General features: G+C 36.2%; 1 protein-coding gene across 1 annotated transcript in view; it reads right to left on the minus strand.

Moving 5' to 3' along the window:
- Positions 1-21,330, minus strand: part of dpp6a (dipeptidyl-peptidase 6a) — a 935,015-nt gene that overhangs the window by 401,223 nt on the left and 512,462 nt on the right. Inside the window, exon 2 of the mRNA XM_028804164.2 lies at positions 9,832-9,946. Within this exon, the coding sequence (XP_028659997.2) occupies positions 9,832-9,946 (115 nt within the window). The remainder of the gene's footprint in view (positions 1-9,831; positions 9,947-21,330) is intronic.

Below are 21,330 nucleotides of genomic sequence, written 5' to 3' on the forward strand. Positions count from 1 at the left end.
ATCCGCGTTATATATTTAGATATGCTTACATATAAAATCCGCGAAGTCGTGAATCCGCGAAAATGAAAAGCGAAGTAGCGAGGGATTACTGTATATTAAAACAGGATCCCACTTCTTACACCAGTTTAAGGAATTTGCATCACTTTGTCTGCAGGTTAGCTCCCTCCAGAACTTGAAGCTACTATTTAGCTTGTCAATTACCACTTCTGCCCCAGACAGAAAATTGGTGTCTTAACTTGCTAATCTAAAAGAATATTCATGCAGCCCAAGATATTGCATTATTCTTTTAATAACAGGCTTACCCATTAATTTTGTTACAATAATGAACATTCACGAGTTTTTGGTAATTTGTTTCGTCTACTATTAATCCACACAGAGGGCAGCAGATTGCAGGAAATTCTCAATCCTGTGGTTGAATCACACATAAAATCATTGTCTGCATGGCGTTTGGTGAGAGTTTGCTCTTTCTCACTTGTGTGTTTAGTTTTTCATGTCATATCCACATGGATATGTATGTTTTCCAAAGTTGTAAATCTGTCTTATGCTTGCTGCTTACAGGATAGGCCCCATTCCCCTAAGACTGTGAGACCATTAAAAAGTTACAATCTGAACACGAAAAGGGTATTCTACATCACTGATTTTGTAAGTGGTAAAATATTTGCTTCTACACAATAGCATTTGAATTATACATTTCTAGTATTTGTGGTTTACAGTGTATGTCTCTTTTCATAACAAAGTCAAAATAAATGTCAAGTATTGTTATATTATTGAATTTCTAATGCTGTGAACAAAACACCTTCAAAGATACATTATTGTCCATTCAGCTTTTCCCAGGGCCAGTCCCCTTCATATGCCACAGTGAAGACATGGCCATCAGGATTATGTTGTGGTAGGACATCTCCAGAAGACAAGGACTCAAGGTATGGCCTTCCTTTGACTTTCATGACAAAAAAAATGTTGCCACTGTGGAGTAAATCATAATGGAGAACTGATGAGTGATGACATGTTACTTAGCAGACACTATGAGTATTAGCTATAGGTCAACAGAATCCTCTTTGGATGAATGTTTTTCCTGAACAACTAAAAAATGTTGAGTAGCCAGAATGCTGACTCCTGAAAGGAAGCATCACCACTGCATGCATTAATCAATAAAGAATCTGAAGCAAATGGATTCAGACTTGGGTAAATTTAAGAAGCATTTCATAACTGGCAATGAAACTTGTTTGCTTCACTCTGTCCCAGAGCCCAAACAATAATCAAAATAATGGAAGCACGGCAATCTTCCAACACCAAAAGAAATTCAAGGTCTAAAGTAGTGCTGGCAAGATCAAGCAAACAGTTTTTTTTATGATGTTGAGATTGTTTTTCACACTGAGTGCTTGTTTCAAAAGGCGTGCAGTATTACAATGATTTAGTTTGATGTACACATTAATCAATCAGGAAAACAATTGAGGGGAAGCTTGTCAGACAACTCTCCTCCCCAACACCTTCTGCTTCTTGTCAATGCCCTAATTCACAATGCAGAGGTAACTGTGTAAAATATATCAAGTAAAGAGGAGGCCAAAAAAGGTAATCTGACTGGCACTGAACAACTCCATGAATACTATTAATATTAGTGTATTAATATTCATAGTGATTATTTAAACAAATAAATTACTTGATACGTTAAGCTCAGAATGTTTAAATCATAATTAGTATGTATTTATGTGTTGCACTTGTGATGGAAAAATATTTTGAAATCTGGGGGTTTTCAGAATGGCCAGTAACATAAACTGCATTATCACTGCTCATTCAGCTCCTATGAAATATTCAGCACACATTTTCACAATGAACCATATTCATACAAATAAAAAAAAATCTGCTCACGCAATCAGCTGGAAAAATAATTAAGAACTGGAAATGAAGCTCTTGTAAAATAATAGTGGGAGCAGCATCTCCTTCCTTCCTTATTGTGATTAAAAAGGGCCATTATACTAGAAATGGGGAAAAAAGCCTTAAGGACTCATTTGGATTTTATGTGACATCAGCAAAAATTGGTATGCTCTGATAGTGTAGTGTTTATTTTATTTTTATTCCAAAATTCTATACAATATTTTCTTCCTAATGATGAAGGTTAATCACTCCTTGGCAACATGATGCAATGGGCTTCTTTATTGCTTTTAAAAAGTAGGCTCTTGAAAATGCTTTTCACCTTTTAATAATGTGAGCAGCCTACACAACAGGACACAGCTGTGTTTGAGGCACATTTATATATGGCAATAAATCCAAAGCACTGCATTTTATGCCTTATGTATGAAATAGTGTAAAATGGAAGCAGGATCTCACTTCCAGTCACTCCTAATTTACATTTAAAAATACTGAAAATCTATTTCTTAGGCTTAGTTATGAAAGTTTAGAAAGACGTTTCTCGGCTATGATCTTCACAATACTCTGCATCTCTGTTTTATTATTGCAAATGGGCTTTCAGTTTCAGGCAGTATCTACTAATTATAATAATACACTGCTTATTATGCTTTAAAGGATTTTAATTACCATATCATATGAATCAAATGAGGAAGTACTGTGATATAGCAATTAGCGCTGTTGAGTCAAAGTTCCAGAGACTAAGGTTTGAAAACTGACCTCAGCACAATTTGCACAATCTCTTCAGATCTGGGTAGAATTTTCTCTGAACACGTTAGTTTTCATCCCACGTCCGACATGCGTACTAGGTTAATTACCAAATCTAAGTAGGTCCATTGTGAGTGTGCGAGTCTGAATGTGTGCTCTGCTGTGCCATGTAATGGACAAACTTGTTTAATACTCCCTAAGCTTACTGGAAGTAGAACAAAGAGAAAAAAAGACCTACAACAAATAATAAAAAACAAACTTTTTTATGTTCAAAGTTTGAGATAAACACAATATCCTATAGACGGAAGCCATACTCGGAAAAATAATACAGAACTGTTATTTTATGTCATCTAGATTAGTGTGTCAATAGAAAACAGCATCTTCTAGAGTTCCAAACATTCCTTTAACAAACGTGAAGCAATACATTAAGACACATGTATTTGAATGTCCTTAAAGAAAGAAACTAACATACTAAAACAGCACTTTCCACTTAAGGAAACAAGCTATCTTTGTAGGCATATAACAAAGCCCTTGATTTACCAAACAGGTGCTAACGATCAATGACATCATGCAAAGCTTAAACCAAAGTGGTTAAATGAAAAAGAGAAACAAAACTGGGCAGGGAACAAACATAGATAGATAGATAGATAGATAGATAGATAGATAGATAGATAGATAGATAGATAGATAGATAGATAGATAGATAGATAGATAGATAGATAGATAGATAGATAGATACTTTATTAATCCCAATGGGAAACATACAAAATAGCTGAGGTTGCGGCGGATGTGGTGGTTTAACTTATAGATCTTACACAATGGTAAAAGTGAGCATTACAACATCTAAGTTTTCAATAAAATTCCAAAGTAAAGAAGTGTGAATGTTATAGTATAGCCAGTGTTTCTGTTCTGGCTCAAGTATTTTTCTTTTCTGTTTACTAATTTTATTATATAAATATGTTTCTTATTATATTAATTTTGTATTTTGGTTTTGTTGTTCCAGTAGGTAAATTTATATCTAGGTAATATGATTTTTATTAATTAGTTTTAGCTTTTCTGTCTATGTATATATTCATGTTCTCTGATGAGACTTGTATTCTGTAGGTGGGATGTCACTGCTGAGGGACTACGGCCTACAAATTCAGGGTGGGATGCCAGTCCCTTAGAGGTTCGTTAATTTTCTGTGTTTCTTTGAATAAACAGCTATTGTAAACATTGAATTTACTGGTTCTTTGAATTTTCGCATCTGTTCTTGGGTTTTGTTTCCTGGAACATGTCTTGGGATTTATTAGCTCATGACTCACTTTTTGTCTTTTTTTTGTAACTTTCTAATAAATTCTGGCATTTATAAAGGTTATTTAGTTCAAGCTAAAGGTTTACTTATAATTTCATTTCCCTTGAGAGACATCTATGGTATTTCAGAATGTTAAAAGCCAGTTTTCCCATTCTTGGGCCTAGTTAAGCCCCAGCCCCAGGTTAGTAGAGTACGGCCTGGCTGAGAGGAGTCTATTTTGATACCAGCCAGTGGAGATCCTAGCCTGCTCGGGTGGCTTATTTTAAGATCTTGCACCCTTTTGCTGTGGTCCTGACTTCAAATCAGAACAAGGAGAAGATATTGGTTCAGGATTCTGATTATAGTTTTGGCTATAAATGAATTGTGTTTTAGATTTAGAGTATTTTTTGTGCCTTTTTCTGAGCTTTTCAGTCTTTTGATAATGACCTTTGCTTGTCTGCTACCGAATCGTTTGGTTAGCCCCTGAAATTTACCTTGTCATCTTCTGGTCCACATGCTTTTATTTATTTTTTCTTCCTGGACAGGCACTTGTTATCTGTAAGGTAGAAAATATACACAGCAAAATATCTTTGTGCTAAGCCCCCCAGTGGCGCACACACCACATATTCTTTCTTACACACGATTGTTTAATTCACTAAATTTCTGATTCTTTTTGGTGTTTTAATTCCTTTACCACAATAAAACAAAAGTTGCCCTTTATTCTTTGTCTCTCAAACACTAAGTGTTAATAATTTTTAACAACAAATACGTAAGCAAAAAGTCAGAATTCAATCCCACTTTAAATAATGAAATGTGACATAGTACAGCTTTTTCTCAAATACCTGTGACCAGTATACATGCTGTTAGCAATCTGCCCATGAAAAATGCAATGGCAGCCAAATACTAATAAATGTGGTATACCACTGAGTGATAATTAAAGAATTGCTTTTTTCCTGGTTCAGTTTCTGACTAGAGAAATGTTCCTTCTGTAGTTTGCATAGAACTTTGCCTTCCTCTCACAGTCTAAAGACCTGCTTTCAGGTTGCTGTATGACTTTAACATTACCTTTTATAATTTACCCTGGAATGAACTTATTCTTGTCCAAAGCTGATTTCTGCCCTGTATCAATTACTACAGGGTAAAATCCATTTCCCTCTGACCAAGTACTTAAAAGCTAGAGTCCAATAACTGATGGATGTATGGATTCATCAAGTAGGAGCCCATCTTGTAAGGAAAACCGGAAGACCCAGTTGTCTGCAAGAAGCATTTTTTATATTAATATTTGATGTCAACTGTCTTTAAATAGTCAGTCATTCTCCTCTGTTATCAATTGGCCTATCTCTATTAATATACTAATGAACTTACATTGGCACTATTTCTTTATGTTAACCAATTTGAAAATGCTTTGTTTTACTGGTTGGTTAAACTAAATGATATTTTTATATATATAGATCATGTAAGTTGTATTATTACTATAAGCTTCTTAAAGTAATTTGAGCTTGCACTCAGTGACGAACGCTATACAAAATTACATTGGATTGAAAAGAATCATGGGGTAAAAACACTTCTGTGATTTATTTTTTTGCATAATACGACATACCTATTTTGAACTACTTGTAACAAATACGTGAAAACTGTAGATAAAGTCTCTTGAGAAAAAAATTTATGTTGAAATTCATAGTTCGTGAGCTGTGTTTACAAAAGTAATGTGGTAATACAACACCCATTTTGATTTGTGATCTTTAAGTGGTAATGACTAGTAATCTTTCAGCCCATAATGGCCTCTTGGTTTATTTTACCTTTCATCATAGGGATGTGTTATTTGCTGGTTAGAATGTGGAGAAAATGAAAAGAAAAATTGTTTTGAAAATGTTAGCTGCCAAATTGGAGTGTGCAGTATATCATCATATAGTTGTACAAATTGTCCCGATTCACCCGATCAACTGGACAGGTCATTGATGATAAAATATGTAGTTTTTCCCAGTCGATACTGACAGCAAGAAAATGAAAACTGCACTGTAAATTTTCTTAAGTGACTTGAAATGACTAACCATTCATTTAAAAAGTCCAGCAGTATAAAATAAGTGGTGCATTTATGTGAACCACAGTTTATAGTTGTACTTTTTTTTTCTGGGATAAAGTAGACCCATAACATCAAGTCACTTACAGGATTATGGTGGTTTTGTAGCTTGAGTAACTGGTCCCTTATAGTGTTTGAGGTCTAGCCTTCAGACTCAGCTGTCACACACTTTTGATGCGATACTCATCCTCCTTGGGAGAATAAATGTTTTTACCAGAAGATCTGGTTTCCCTCATATACAGTACTAAGATGTCACTTGCAGAATCGGTGGCTCTAAATTATCCATGATTTTATAGCCAAGAAAGTGGAACTGGTAAGGGCCAGCACGTGAGTGTGGTGATGAAGCAAATGCCTCATGCGACAAATTGATAAGGGCAGCATTTTCATGTAATTTTATTTGTTTTATTCAACATTACAAAATAACAATACATGACAGTTAAGTGTGAACCTTAAGAATTACATGCACATTCACCAATGTATTTGTATATTACCTTTAAAAATTATGAGAAATATTTTAATTTCAAATGTTTCAAATATTTCATGACAGTTTCCAAAGCCTTGCAGTGCAAATAAGTAAAACGGTATGTTTGAAGAACCATTATAATTTTAATATGCAGCCCCATAAACTGTAACCATATAAATTATATTCAGGTCCTTGATTTAATCTGAATAGCCTATCATAATCACAAAGTTACATGAAACTGAAGTATAATGATTTGCTCTAAATATGTATTCATGACTCCTGCTTCTTTGTTACTATATGCAAATAACAAAATATCACCAACCAATTAATACTTGGTGTCAGTTTTTTCAGCTATGGAGAACTGTTTCAGTTTGCCAGGAGCAGCAGCAAACGTGAAGTGCACAGTCATTAAATTGCTGATGGAAGTGAACAGCATGATGGTAACTGTGGAGTTTTATTGTGAGCCCATTTGAAAGAAGCTTATACTTTGAAATAATTCAGTCTTTAGCAATGCATTCAAAGTCTACTGTTGTAGTTGACAATTTAAATTTTCTTTGCCACATCAGTGTCTCCTATGCTGTGCCATAAATGTATTACTATACTATAATAATACTATTATTATTCTTGATGGATTATTATCTATGTTGTAGTCTGTATTATTTTTTGACTCTTTACCCTCACCAGGCATATCGTACTGTACATTGCTAATGCCATTTTCTAAAATGTTATTTCTGAAATTTTTTTAAGGTGTTAGCAACAAAGACTTTTAAATGTCTCTCAAATTATACTATGCTTGCTTAGATAAAAGAGGCAAGCGCCATTTAGCTTGCATGACAAAGTTCAAATCTACCATGGTGTTTAGAGAAACGTGCAGGAGGAGGAATACAGCAAAGGTTCATTTCACATTCAGTTTCATATTACATATTAGCGTCTACTCTTGTTTCATTGTTTTAAAGCTGGAAGTGACACAGGACAGCAAGGAGGGCCCTGCCTGACTCCCTACTCCTGAAGTCACGCGTCTCCCTCCCCTTGGCCTGCAGCCTCTGTATCGGATTAGCGCAAATAGTTTGCTTGCAGGAGCGATATATGATTCTTAGCACAATGAGAGAAGTCGCAAAATCAACCGGAATGTTCAAGCAAATTCTAGAAAAAAAGTCCAATCTAAATCTGTTAAGTAGTTCTCCCATTCACTAGCTAAACGGATGTAGGATACACTCCGAGGCTGGCGCGTGAAGTTTACAACATTTTCTAGTGTCTGTGTGGGCTTTCTCTGGTACACCCAGAACCCTAATGATATTCTCGTCATTCTAAACAGACCCTGTCTGAGTGAGTGCGCCCTTTAATGGACTGGACAAGCACTGCCTGAAGCCTGGTTCTCAGTGCTACTTTTATAACTGCCTACTCACAATCAGCCTGCAATGGGAAAACAAAAGAAAAAGTTAATGAAATGGATGGATAGGTAATGTAACAAAATTAGAGTAGGGCAGGATTAATGTAAATCTAAAAAAAAACAAAAAAAAACAGCGTGATACATATTTTGCCTCCTTGGTTTATTTAATTTCTTTCTTTTTTTAACTTATGAAAACTGCAGAACACTTAGAGTTTCTCCATAATTCAAATGTATGGTTTCAATTACAGATTCTAATTTTTTTTATGAAAAAGATACCTTTTGCATGTCTTTGAAGCAGAGTCATTACATCAACTAAACAAGCATTAATTAACATTTCACGATTAGAAGCAAGCACAATCACAGAGCATTTAAAAGAGCAAGCAAGATTACAGCACCATATAAATCTACAATGTTCAGTTGTACAATTCCCTGTACAGGACACAATCAGTCCCGAATGGGCTTAGTGTATGCAAACAACCATCTTAAGGCCCAGAGCAGTTATTCTATTAAGGCAATGCTTATTAGTTAACAGTAAAACAAAGTGTAAACAATGCTTGCTGGAGATTACAGCAGTGCTAATTGGGATAAAGCAATTAACTAAAGAGTAAAGATGCAGAAAAACTAAAATTGATTAAGGACCAAAATAACAGTGGAAACCCGACTGATCATTAGAGCAAAGAACACACGCTTTTTAACCTTAACCCATATGGTGCTGCTACATTAGGCTGCCTCCTAAGCCCATTTAATGCAGATGTGTTTCTAAGTGAAATCTTTTTCAATGAGCTTAAGTGATCTGGTTTATTATCCTGGTTTTAATAATGCTGCCAACTACAATTTGCATTCAGTGATTCACTAATTACAGGCCATACCTAAACGTAGAAGATTAACCACTACGTGGCTAAAACCCAGTCTGCATCAACAGTATATTGGAAGACATTTCTAGAGCTGTCTATTGCTATTCTTACAGGAGACCTGGAGAATACCCTTGCAACACAGAGTGCCAGGCAGGGCTAACTCACTTATTAAACACTAGTCCATCGCAGGACACACACATACCAGGACAGTCAACAGTGGACAGCCAGTGTCACAGTATGTTCTTTAAAGGGTAGGAAGGGATTTGTGTGAAAAATGGGAGAACTTTGCACCAAAGACACTTCAGAGGAGAATAAAAACAGAGACCAAACATGTTACCATTACCAGATGTGCCGTGTCCTATTACTCTATGAAGAGATAAGGCAAATAAAAACAGAAAAAAGTACACTAAATACTAAAAAACATAATAACAAATTCATAATTCCACCCTTTTCAAATATATTCCCACTGCATAATTTTCATACACTTATTTTATTCAAAAATCATTACAGTATTCACAAAGCTTCATCTGTTAATTTCATCACCTGCAAGAATATTTACATGTCTATGAAAATAGTGGAAATGGTACATAACATGTGACACAAACATAAAGACGCATCCAAAAACTTATGTTTATTTTAGGAGCCCTGGCATTTTTTGTTCAATTATATTAAAACATATTTTATTTTGGGTATAAATGAAATGTTATATAATTAACTTTTGTACTTTTCATTTTTTATATCACTGAAAAGGAAAGGAAAAGTTTTTAGTGTTTTTTGACAGCACAGAACTGTCAGACCACTGTCAGTCCTATTATTTAACCACCTCTAGCATATGCTCTAAGTACATTAAAAGACAATGATCACCTAAAAGTCAAAGTAATAACATAATGAGCTAGGTGTTTATAATTTCTAAATGAATAATGCTCGTAGACAAATCTCTGGCCTTCAGATGTTGAAGTGAATCATTTTTTTAGTCGCATTAAAAAGACATGACATTTGCTGAAACATGACTGAATTTATACATTTTCTGTCACAATACATATTGAATGTTTAGCCTCATAAGTGGGTCTATTTTTCATTTTAGTGTTAGTTAACGAAGTGTGAAGGAGACAGAAAGAAAAAAAAAGTAGCATTAAAATTTATGACGCTTCATTATGCTACCTGGCGTTAGAAGAATGACGGAGGTGACAATCAGGGAGCAGATGACCAGAATAACAAGCAGGGCAATTGCAATTCCTTTCCAGTTCCTCTGCGGAGGGTTACTCCCCACCAGCTCCTACAAAAGACATATGAAAAGCAGGGTTAGTCAAGGACAGTTTTGAAATTGCCTCAACATAAAGGACACCTTTAATCATCTGCACAGTGTCATAAGCTATTTGTATAGTGTTGCTATCACCAAAGTATCTTCATTGACAATTAAAAACAGACAGAAAGTCAGAGAAAATGTTATGTTAAGGTATTAGCTGCAAAACAGAACAAGTTACGGGTTTATTTTCTATTGCTGCAAAGGGAAGAACTGCCACCTCAGTGTGTTTAGATCCTGATTTATATCCTGGATCATGTAGTTCATGCATTGAGGTCTTTCACATTCCAAAGACATGCTATTTGGTTGATTGGGGAATCTACTTAGGCATGTAAGTGAACACTGCGAGCGACGGAGTTTCTACATTCAACTATTTTTGTTTCGATATGCCATGGCTTCCAGTTACTCCTCTGTGTTCTCCATGGAAGATTTACATTTTTTTCAATGGATGATTGAAAAAATACATCATATAAGCTGGAAGTGCTAAGCATGACAGCCAATCTATTAAGATTGTGTCTTTGTTCTGTAATGTTTTCTATTTTTTTCTAAATTTTGTAATTTCTCACCATTCTCTGCTTTACCCAGACCTTTATTATAATATTAGTAGTTTTTCGGTCTGAACCCTTTCCTCATTTGCTAACTTAAAAGGACAACCTTAATTTGGATGAGATATTGGGACTGCTTACCTATTAGCTAAACAAACAGGCTTGATGGAATGAACGGTCATCTCTCATTTGTCAAATTTGTTATGTTTCTTATGTTGTTGAGCACCCATCCTTGAATTTCCTTTGAAGTACAGTGGAACCTCGGTTTGTGAGCATAATTCATTTCAGAAACGTGCTCACAGTCCAAAGCACTCATATATCAAAGTGAATTTCCCCATAAGAAAAAATGGAAACTCAGATGATTCGTTCCACAACCCAAAACTATTCATATAAAAATGATTAATACAAAATATAAAGTAAAAATACATAAAACAAATTAACCTGCACTTTACCTTTGAACAGAATCATGGCTGGTGTGAGTGAGTTTCTAAACTCTTGTGGGATTCCACCCAATGGGACGACACGTGGAAGAGTGTCCCAAAGCATTCGCGGTCTCCCAGCGCTGTAGCAGTTCGCCGTAAAAGCGAATCCGAAAAGATCACGGACATGCTATAAGCGTCTGCCGTCTGTGTATAGGAGAGTGGCAGATCCCACTACAATAAATAACCGCGCTGTTGCTGTTTCAAGCTGAATAAAGCTGGTGCTGCTAAAGTACTGAAACTCAGCTTCGTATTTTTTTCATTCTCTACTTAATGGACTTTTGAATTGTTTAAGGATTGCTTCTTAAGATTTTGGACTGGATTTTGGTTATTTTTAGATTTCTATCTTCATGATAACATTCCTTTTGTTTGCTTTTTTGAATATTTTTGACAAAGACATACTCCAGCCTAAAACAATATTTTTGTAATATGTTATTTACCCCATATATTTTGTAGTGATGAATAACAAAAAATTTCTAATCTCATATTGTTGAGGAGAATATACTTAAAAAATTTTGTTAGAATGGGTGTACTGATTGAAAAAGGTAGGCAGTAAAAAAATTTTTATGAGCAATCACCTGTAGAAAAGAATATAGTTAATGGCAGGCAGGGTTTAATACTGGAAGTCAGAAAAATGTCCACAATGCCAAGCCACTAACCAAAAATCTAAATCAAAAGTACAGGGCTAGTTTCTATTTCCGTCAGTCACTGAAATAAAATTAGAATTGCAAAACCACTATTTAAATCATAAGATAAGCCAGGAATGCATGCAGTGACCTTTATGCTTTTTACAACTGATTACACCATGCTCCCAGTGCATCATGGGAAAGATTGACATGGTAGCAACCACATAACTATCCCCAAAATGGCAGTGAAAACAGCAGTAAATAATAATAAACTTTTCAAAAAATATTGCAAAATAAGTAGGACTGCTGAATTCCTTGTGTTCAAAAACCTATAGTGAATCTGAATTTTATCTCCAGCAGAGGACAAAAAAAAAATATTAATAAAATGTGCCATACAGGACCTAATGGTGACCAGTCTTGGATAACAGCAAACAATATAAAAAATATCCATGAAAAAAAATTCACAGTAATTGAAGACAGAACTCCTGACCAATGAATGAAGGGGAGAGTCAGATCTTAAGTTTAAAAGCGTGACTCCATGTCAATTGGCTTCCTGTCTGTACACTACTTTCATTTTCTGGAGATATTCATTTAACAATATTTTAGCACAAAAAAATACATGCATGTTCTGAGCACACAACTGGATAACTTCACATGTAGATTATGCAACATGAGTAATGTGAGATTTTTTCTCTCCATTTTGCCTAAAAACATGAGATTAGAATTTTTTCTCAGCCATTTCTACAAACTACATGGGACAATTAACATATAAAAAAATATCATGTTTCGGTAGAGTTTTCCTTTAGTAAACGTTTCTTAAAATAAATTACCATTTTTGTTACTTGGGTCAGGGGGTTTGTTAGTTCCCCTCTCCTTTTTGAATTTGTAAGGTTGATCATCATGTGAGTATATGTGCAGGTTGCAAGCCTGCTTAGGAGTTTCAGGGCCAGATCTATTTTAGAATTAGAGGCTTTCTCAGAGTACTGAGGCTTAGTTTTGAATTTTTCACCTTGTGTGAGTTTCAGTCTCCAGGTAATAATAACACTGGCTCCTTATCTTTGCAATGATTTATATCCACATTGCATTTTGAAATTCACAGGAGTCAACAATTTGATTTGTTACTGTAGACTAAAAATGGAAAATATGTAAATAAAAAAACCTAAGAGTGCAACAGAAGATATCCATTGGTCATACTTTTCAGTCCTCCCCAGAAATTACACATACTACTGTATTGATCTCTTTGCAGAATGAACAAGGACAGACCATAAAGTATTTTTAAAGGGACCAGGAGATAACTGTTGTCAAATTTCAGGCTAAGATCATCACCAGTAAGAAAACCTAACATCAAAACCCAACACGAAATCCTCAACTCAAAGTCAATATTACAGGCCCTAAACAATAACCCACAATAATGAAGCACACACACCCTTTGATTAGTTTGTATCCACTGTGATATATGGCAGGCAGTTTATCCCAGCCAATACCCGCAAGCAGCCAGATGGAGCCCTCCCTGCAACATGGAGGTGCCCCAAATTCCAGCAGGGCATCATGGACCTTGGAGTTTTAATTCACAGCCCTGCTGGATACTGTGGGGGCCACCAGGGGACACTGCAGGGAGGCTCAGGGACTTATATTTTCCGTATAACCCGGAAATACTTCCCATTCACGGGGACAGAGGAAATGACGTACTTCCGGGTTGAAGAAAAGAAGATTTCATCTGACCCGGAAGTGAAGGACAGAAGCATTTCCGGGTCAGGGACTATTAAAGGACTGTGGGAGATCCCAGCAGTAAGACAAGTTGGAAGGAAGGGTGACTGAGCTGCTGGGAGTGGAGGAATAGGATTGTATTGATTTATTGATTGTGTATTGGAGTATTGTGGAGTGGAGGTGCTTTGTGCGCACTGTTATTATAATAAATATTTGGACATTTACCTGGTGTCTGACATGTGGTCTGAGGGTTCAAGGGGACGACAGCGCCCCATATCTGTCACACCACACATCTGGGCAAATTGGAAATACCAGACAATGACCTTCATCCCTTATCACTCAAGACATTGCACTCTGTGCACTTCTGATCATCCGATCCTAGCATTAATCCTAGCAGTAGGAACCTCTAACAACATATAGACAAAGTGGTGCCACCCATGGAGTTGCAGAAAAAGATAAAAAAATACTTTAACACTCTCAAAACAAAGGCAGAACAAAAAATGAATAGAATGTTTTAGTTCAGTGCCTTAATAAATCCCCAGTGGGAACACCATAGTCAGAATAATAATGTAAAACAAAATAAATAACTAAACATTATAATATAAACTTAATCATAGGTATAATTAATAATCTAAATACATATCAGCACATTTCCAACAAAACTGGGGGAAGTATAATCAATAATTTATTTCCATTATGAATGAACAGCACAGTAGTATACTGTCAAAACATTTTTCATAAGCCTAGATGCAACAGAACATCCTGACTGTCAGTTTTCACAGTCAGTTGAATACAACATGTCCAGGTTTTGTTCTTTTTTGGTCATCTATCTTCTTTATTCTTCTTTCTTTATGTTGTGTGAGGTGTGGTTGCACAATGTGATGGGTCAGTTTTGCACCGAACACAATGGGAATCGGTTCCTACCCCTCACAATTCTGAACAGGATTAATCAGGCTTGGTGATAAATAAGTGAATAAATGGTAGATATTTGAATAAACATTCTAAAACCATCCATCCATTTCAGGGATGCAAAATACCATTACATGTCCTAGTATCATAGGTACAAATTGAGAATAAACCCCTTTTAGACCGCGACAGGGCCATTTTAGAGTGGCCAATTATCCAACCCTACATGATGTCTTTGGAATGTAGAAGGAAAACTAAATTGCCCATTGGAAAACTCACAAAGACATAAATTCCATTTTGGCAGTACCAATGCCGGGATTTGGATTCATACCTCCATGTTCTAGTCATACAAATAAAACATTAAATAAATTATCAAAAGCCACCTATTCATAAAAACTGTCAAATGAAACAAAGTGCCGCAGTAACATTGGGTATATGGCAGGAAGTATCCCAGATGGGGTGCCAGTCTTTCACAAAACACCCTTATTCGCACTTGATCAATTTAGAGGTATCCACCAAACTGCTTTTTTTTTTTCTTTCTTTTTTTCTTTTTTTAAGAAACTGAAAAAGAAAGATCATGGTGTACCAGTATACTATTCAGGTGCAAACCACATAGACAATGACCAGGATGGGAGCGTCACTACAGTCCCTGGAACTCTGAAGTAATTCACAAGAAAATATCATTTCTTAAGAACAAAGCATTTTAGGTTTTAGTTTTTTTTTCTGTAACAGAATAAGGTGTTCTCAATTAAATTTTACTTGCCTTAATGATGTGTCTAGAGTGAAATGATAGAAACTTTGTAATAAAATCCTGCAACCTGTCCTCTTTGAGGGGTGGAATTTGATTCTGCTAAAACTAGAAAAAATTCTACAGTAAAATGAATACACGACTTATATTATCTGTCATTAATTTTTATGTGTTCTTAGTCATATTATGCCTCATATGATACGCAGTGCAGTTTTATGATCATGTTAAGAGATTATAAAAACAAGAAAAGAGAAAGGCTAAGTGGTCTTCCAGGCTAAGTGCCTTTTTAGACTGCCACTGTGAATTTTGTTATATCATTTGTGTCAGTGTTATGTATGCAGCTGCCCTTTATTGGGATTCTGGTGGAGTGGTGACGCCACAGTATAAAAAGTAAGGACTGGGAAGATTATAGCTTATAGACACTGCTAGGAAAAGAAAAGCGTAGGCGTCCTAGTGATGTGCATGTGAAGGCATCTTGAATTATTCAACAACGGGAATAAGCTTGTTTTCCCCTCTTCTCTTGTCAGTATTCCTGTCACTGGAAGGGGGTGTGCATGGTCTCTGGCCTGAAGGAGATGACAAGACAGAGATGAAGATTCTGCTAGCAAGATTTTTTCACTACTGAAAACTGTGTTCTACAGCAGGACTCGAGTTTGACTGCAGGCTGAATTATTTAAAGTGTGATTGCCCATTGCTACACCTGACAAAAGTTCAGTGGTCCCTGTCATTTCATTGAATAGATTTGCAGCTGAGTCTCAAATCTGTTTCCTGCAATTCAGGTCATGATTCAGCAGCAGGTAAACATGAACTATAAGTGAATCATTTGGTAAAATCTGGTAATGTCATAATTTACTTGGACATCGAAGAATAATTTTGAGAACAGCCAGCCAAAAACATCTGTAGTAAAATCTCTGTAAATATTCCATAATGATATGGTGAGAAAATTGCACTGAAAGTCTTAAAAGATAAAGTCACTGAAATAAATTTAGGCAGCAGAAAAAAACATGTCTGTACACTGAACTACTAAGGAATTTTAACACATCCTTTTAAACATTTGCCATTCTTTTTAGTCTGAACTACTGGAGATCCAAAGACTACTCTCAGAGCCATAAAATCTGAACACGACATCTCAGTCAGTTTTTTTTCGTTTTCCCAATATTCTAACTACTTATTTAATGAGCTTATTTTATGAGTGAAACAGGCAAGTTTTGATTTGCGTACAGTTTCAAAAAGAGTGTTGGGAGAATGTGCTGATAGCACTTTGCCACACCCACCACACGCTGAATCATCTGGACTTGGACCTGAGTGTAGCGGGTGACACCTCCACACCACACTAGAACAGTGTGAGGTTTTTGACGGTGGCTGGAGTGCCAATCTTGCCACCAACTCTCAAGTTTTCCCTGTAAACTAGAGGACCTGCTTACATGGCTGGATGCAGATTAACGTCATACCCAGGACGAAGCAATTGCAGTTTAAGGGTCAACAGAGTAGAGCCACTTCTGGCAATTACAGGATTCAAACCGGCAGCCTTCCAATAGATGTCACAAATCCCCTCCCTCAAAGCCACCTCTCCACCCTAGTTTCACAAAACTGACATGAAAATTCTCTATGCAGGTGATTTCACAAGATTAAAAGATTTATGTGAGTGAAAACAAGGAAGCTTCATTCACATGTTCACGTTCACCTGTGTTCATTTTTGCAGTTGCATAAAGCATGTACTTTCAACACAAAGACACACTAAAATACACCTTTCTGCATACTATTGTGTTTTTCCACAGAAATATCTTATGAATCTAGAAGCCACTGTCCTTATTTCCTAACAACCACCTTATCCTAGTTCAGTATATGCACACCTCAGTGATTTTTTTTCTATCAATAGAGACCTTTATTTAAATACTAAATGACAGATAAATGCATGCAGAATTAATGTATGAAAACTCCTCCAGAGAAGAACTAAATGCCTTTCTAAATGTGTGAATGGAACACATTTTGCTGGAAACTTTACAAAATTTATTTAGGTAATATTTTTGCAAAGTGAAGCACTGAGTTTTACTGCTAATTTAATTACATGCAAATCGCTTCATGCATCACTAGTGGGACTCCCATGAATATTGTTTAAGGACCAGCCCACTGGTAAAGAACCTAGGTGCAAGACACATAGTGGGAATTGTATATTTCATACCAAATACACACACTAAAGGACCCGGTTCTCTTCAAAAAGAACAGCCTCTCTGGGCCTTTATGTTGGACAAGTTGTTGTTATCCATCCAATCTAATCTGCTGCACAGATAGATCTGTTAGGATGTTGGAGAAAGTGTGGACAGGAGAATATTTTTTAATTTCTCCACCAATAAACTGTAAGTGCAGGTGCCTAGTCTAAGCATTGTATCAGCAATAACCTTGTTCACACATTAAAGAATGAGAAAACAAGTTATATCTGATGGTAAAAACATCTGTTGCTGGCTTCAGGTAAACAACTATGGGGACTAAGGAACCATTCCATGAAAGACTTTTAAGAGTACCTTTGGTTCATTCTAAGGGCCAATAACTGTTTGATTACGTAACACAACTGTTTTAATGTTTTCTGACATCAAAATTAATCCTATTATGCAAGCTGCACATTTACAGGAGTCAGAGTGTCATAGCTCATTCTATCTGATATTGATCAATTTGCAAAGGTTTAAGTAATTGTAGCAAAGTCTTTGTTTTCAATTGGTTATCCAAAACTGGTCCAGCAACTTGCCTCAGGATCCATAACACAATATAAGAGGGTTGGAACCCAAGGGCAATTTGGAAGATTCTAGGGTAGTCTCCCAGAAGGCATGTCTGTGTTCTTTGCCATTATCCACCCATATACTGTATTTATGTAATTTTTTTACTGCATATAATTTTAAGTTTGCTAGTTAATTTATTGTTAATTACTGTAAACCATGACTGATATTTTACTTTTCTTTTGAAAAAAATAACGTTTTCCTTGCAGGCACACACTGAAACCACAAGCTCTGAGGTTCACAGTCTGAATCTTCATAGTTGGTAGGTATTCTGTTTATAGTTACACTTTCAATTAAATGTAAGACACATTAAGTTAAGCCTCTTAGCCTTCGAGGTTTTATTCTGAAACACACACTAAGGAAGAGTGCTTAGCCTCTGTGGTTTCATTATAAAGCATATGATAGTTAAATGTCACTTAATCTCTGAGGTTACACATAAAAGTTGACTATTAGCCATAAGACTATTAGTTGCATTTCTGTCTAAGCAGTGCTGGCCTAAAAAAATATCTGAATCACAAACTGGTGTTAATTATATTTTGTCCATGAATACTTATTAAATAATTCCAAATAGTCTGTCCGCTTCCTTTCATAGCTTTTCCAATGGTTGTACTGCGCCTGCTTCCAGACATGTATTTTCGTATTAAAGCATTTAACCAATCACATTTCAGCCATCATTTGTTGCCAGGCAGGGTCAAAGTCAAAGAAGTCTGCACGGACACCTTCACAATCCGTTCTGCAGGCCCTCTAACACAAAATAAATGTCGATTAAACTGTTGCTTCAACCAATCAGATTTTGAGTTGGTTTCACTAGGGCCCTCTAGCAGGCGTACGGCAATGTCACCGTATTCAGACCTGTTGATTGGATAGGATGGTGCGGATGGTGTAATAGAAAAATCTGAATGAGAGCATCATGGGGCAGCTGTACACATTGGTATGTTTGGCGGTGACCATTCCCGTGTCCACTGCTTCTGTCGAGGCGGACATTTTCAGCCCTAAAGCGAATTAAAACTTATGCCAGAAATACGACAGGGCAGGTTCGACTTTCAGCATTAGCTTCGATGGCGATAGAAAGGGACTTCGTGATGGAACTGAAGCGCACAGATAATCTGTACGACAGAGTAATTGAACTGTTTCTGAGGAAAGAGAGGAGGATGGATTTTGTTTACAAACAATCCAAATTTTTGGTGAGTAAAATGTTGCGATTTTCCTAAATAATATTGCAGGTTTATGAGTTATTATTGATGTTTTTTATGTGTGTCGCGGGCTTTAGCTCCAGTAGAAAGGAACTTGTTCACCCCTGGTTTGTCTATTCAATAAAGGCATTTATTGTGGCTACAGGAGTTATCTATCTGCGATGCAATGGTTCTTTATACTGTATTTCTGCATATTAAGATGGTTTTTATAACCATAAATTAGTTTTTGAGGGGCGGGTTGATTCAGACGGAGCACTACTGAAGGCCTAGGTGTGAAATGCACGATCCGCCACTGTGTCTAAGGGTATAAAAAATTGGGAAATAAGTTTTCCAAATGTCAGTAAATTAAAGCTAATTCAATTATTACAATAACTTATAATCAAATCTTAAAAGTATTTGTTAAATAAAAAATAATACATTGGAGTTTAATGAGTTTTTAATTTATGAGATCTGTACCCATATTCCATCATTGGTTAAGAGATCTGACAACTGCAGATTAAAAGCTGGTTAAATAAACAAGTAAAAAAACACCATAATTAATAAATGCATAAAGTAATAGACCGCTAAAAAGGCCAACAGACTCATGGAAATGCACCACCTCTGTATCCTCCCAAATGTGGTGACATACAGGAAGTACAGTATACCTCCACTAAATGCTCAATTTCAGTCACCACATGACAATGTAGTCCTCCACCTTTCTATTCTCTTTCTCATTCAAAATTTTTGATGCAGTCTAAATGGAACCCAGCCACAGGGGATGCACAAGATAATGTGTTTCTTTGTGCCGGTCCCAAGACCAGATAAATGGGGAGGGTTACATCAGGAAGGGCATCCGATGTCAAATTTTGCCAGATCAATATGTGGACAACAACACAGATTTCCATACAAGATCGGTCGAAACCCGGGTTAACAACAGACACAACCAGTACTGTTAGCCAATAGGGTGCTGTCAGAAATTAGGCCGAATTAGAAGAAGGGGAAGATGTGTCCAGAGGCAAGGGGAGAAGAGGAAGGTAAAGAGGGTGGATGTGAGGGTAGGAACTTTGAATGCTGGCTGTATGACTGATAAAGGGAGAGAGTTAGCTGATATGATAGAGAAGATGTAGGCTGATATTTTGTGCGTGTAAGAGACCAGATGGAAGGGGAGTAAGGCCAGATGTATTGGAGGTGGGTTCAAACTGTTCTACCATTGTGTGAATGTGAGGAGAAATGGGGTTGGTGTTATCCTGAAGGAAGAGTATGTTAAGAGTGTTTTGGAGGTGAAGAGATTGTTGGACAGAGTGATGTATATGAAGTTGGAAACCGAAGGTGTGATAATAATAATAATGAATGTTGTTAGTGCATATGCCCCTCAAGTTGGGTGTGCGATGGATGAAAAAGAAGATTTCTGGAGTGAGTTGGATGAAGTGGTAGAGACTGTAGAAGGTCAGATGATAGTGGATTTTGCAAAAACAATTTCTTTCATCTAGTAGACTACTGCTAGCCCTAAAACATACATGTATGCCATCCTTAAAAACTCCAGCCTCAAAGCACAATCCATTTATCCTGTCTTTTAAATCTTGAAATTTCTTAAAAGAAGCAGCGATTAAAGTGCAGGATGCATTGTACTGTCAGAAAATGAGTTAAACAATATAAACACAGGAAGGTTTGTTTTCTGTGGCTCAGGTTTTAGCACTTTACCAGTGTCTACGTAGCTTGATTTTTAGAAATGGTCCAAATAAAAAAAGGTCTAAAGGCTGGGTGACTGAATGACTTTTAACAAGACAGCACTCAGATATTAAATCTTGGTGATAGACAGAGAACCAGTGAACAAACAAGTGGTCAGGCTGGTGTTGTGACTGCTCTTTTTTCATAATTTTATTCAAATACGGTATTATTTATGAAAATGAGCCATAACAACAATATAATTCCATACCTGCCTATTTTAAGACCACAGAGATCTGTTTTCACTTTCAAATTAAAGAGTCTTCTTCTGTTGATCAATATCAATAGACACATTAAATTCACTATAATTTAAAAATGTGTAATAATAAAATGTGAAAACTTCCTAGAGGGTTAAAAGATTTTATAGGCTCTGTAATTGAACTTAAAATTGATTACACAGAGTGTGAAAAGAAAAACAGTCAGGATGGCTCCCTTGGTGCCTCATGTTGCTGATCACCATTTCCAACATCCAGTCTTTGTTCCTCACAAGCTGTCTTTTGCTGTTAGATAGTCCACAATCCAGTATGCTATAATGGCTTCAACATATATTTCCTTCACGTTTTCTGCAACCAGAGTGATTGCAAAGAGCTAATGGAAACAGAGATATTAAAGAACATTATCTTAAATATAGTGTCACTTGGTCCAAGAATCAAGAAAATGTTATGGATTAAGCAGATC

This window comes from Erpetoichthys calabaricus, chromosome 6 (genome assembly GCF_900747795.2).
Source record: "Erpetoichthys calabaricus chromosome 6, fErpCal1.3, whole genome shotgun sequence".
NCBI classification, from domain to species: domain Eukaryota; kingdom Metazoa; phylum Chordata; class Cladistia; order Polypteriformes; family Polypteridae; genus Erpetoichthys; species Erpetoichthys calabaricus.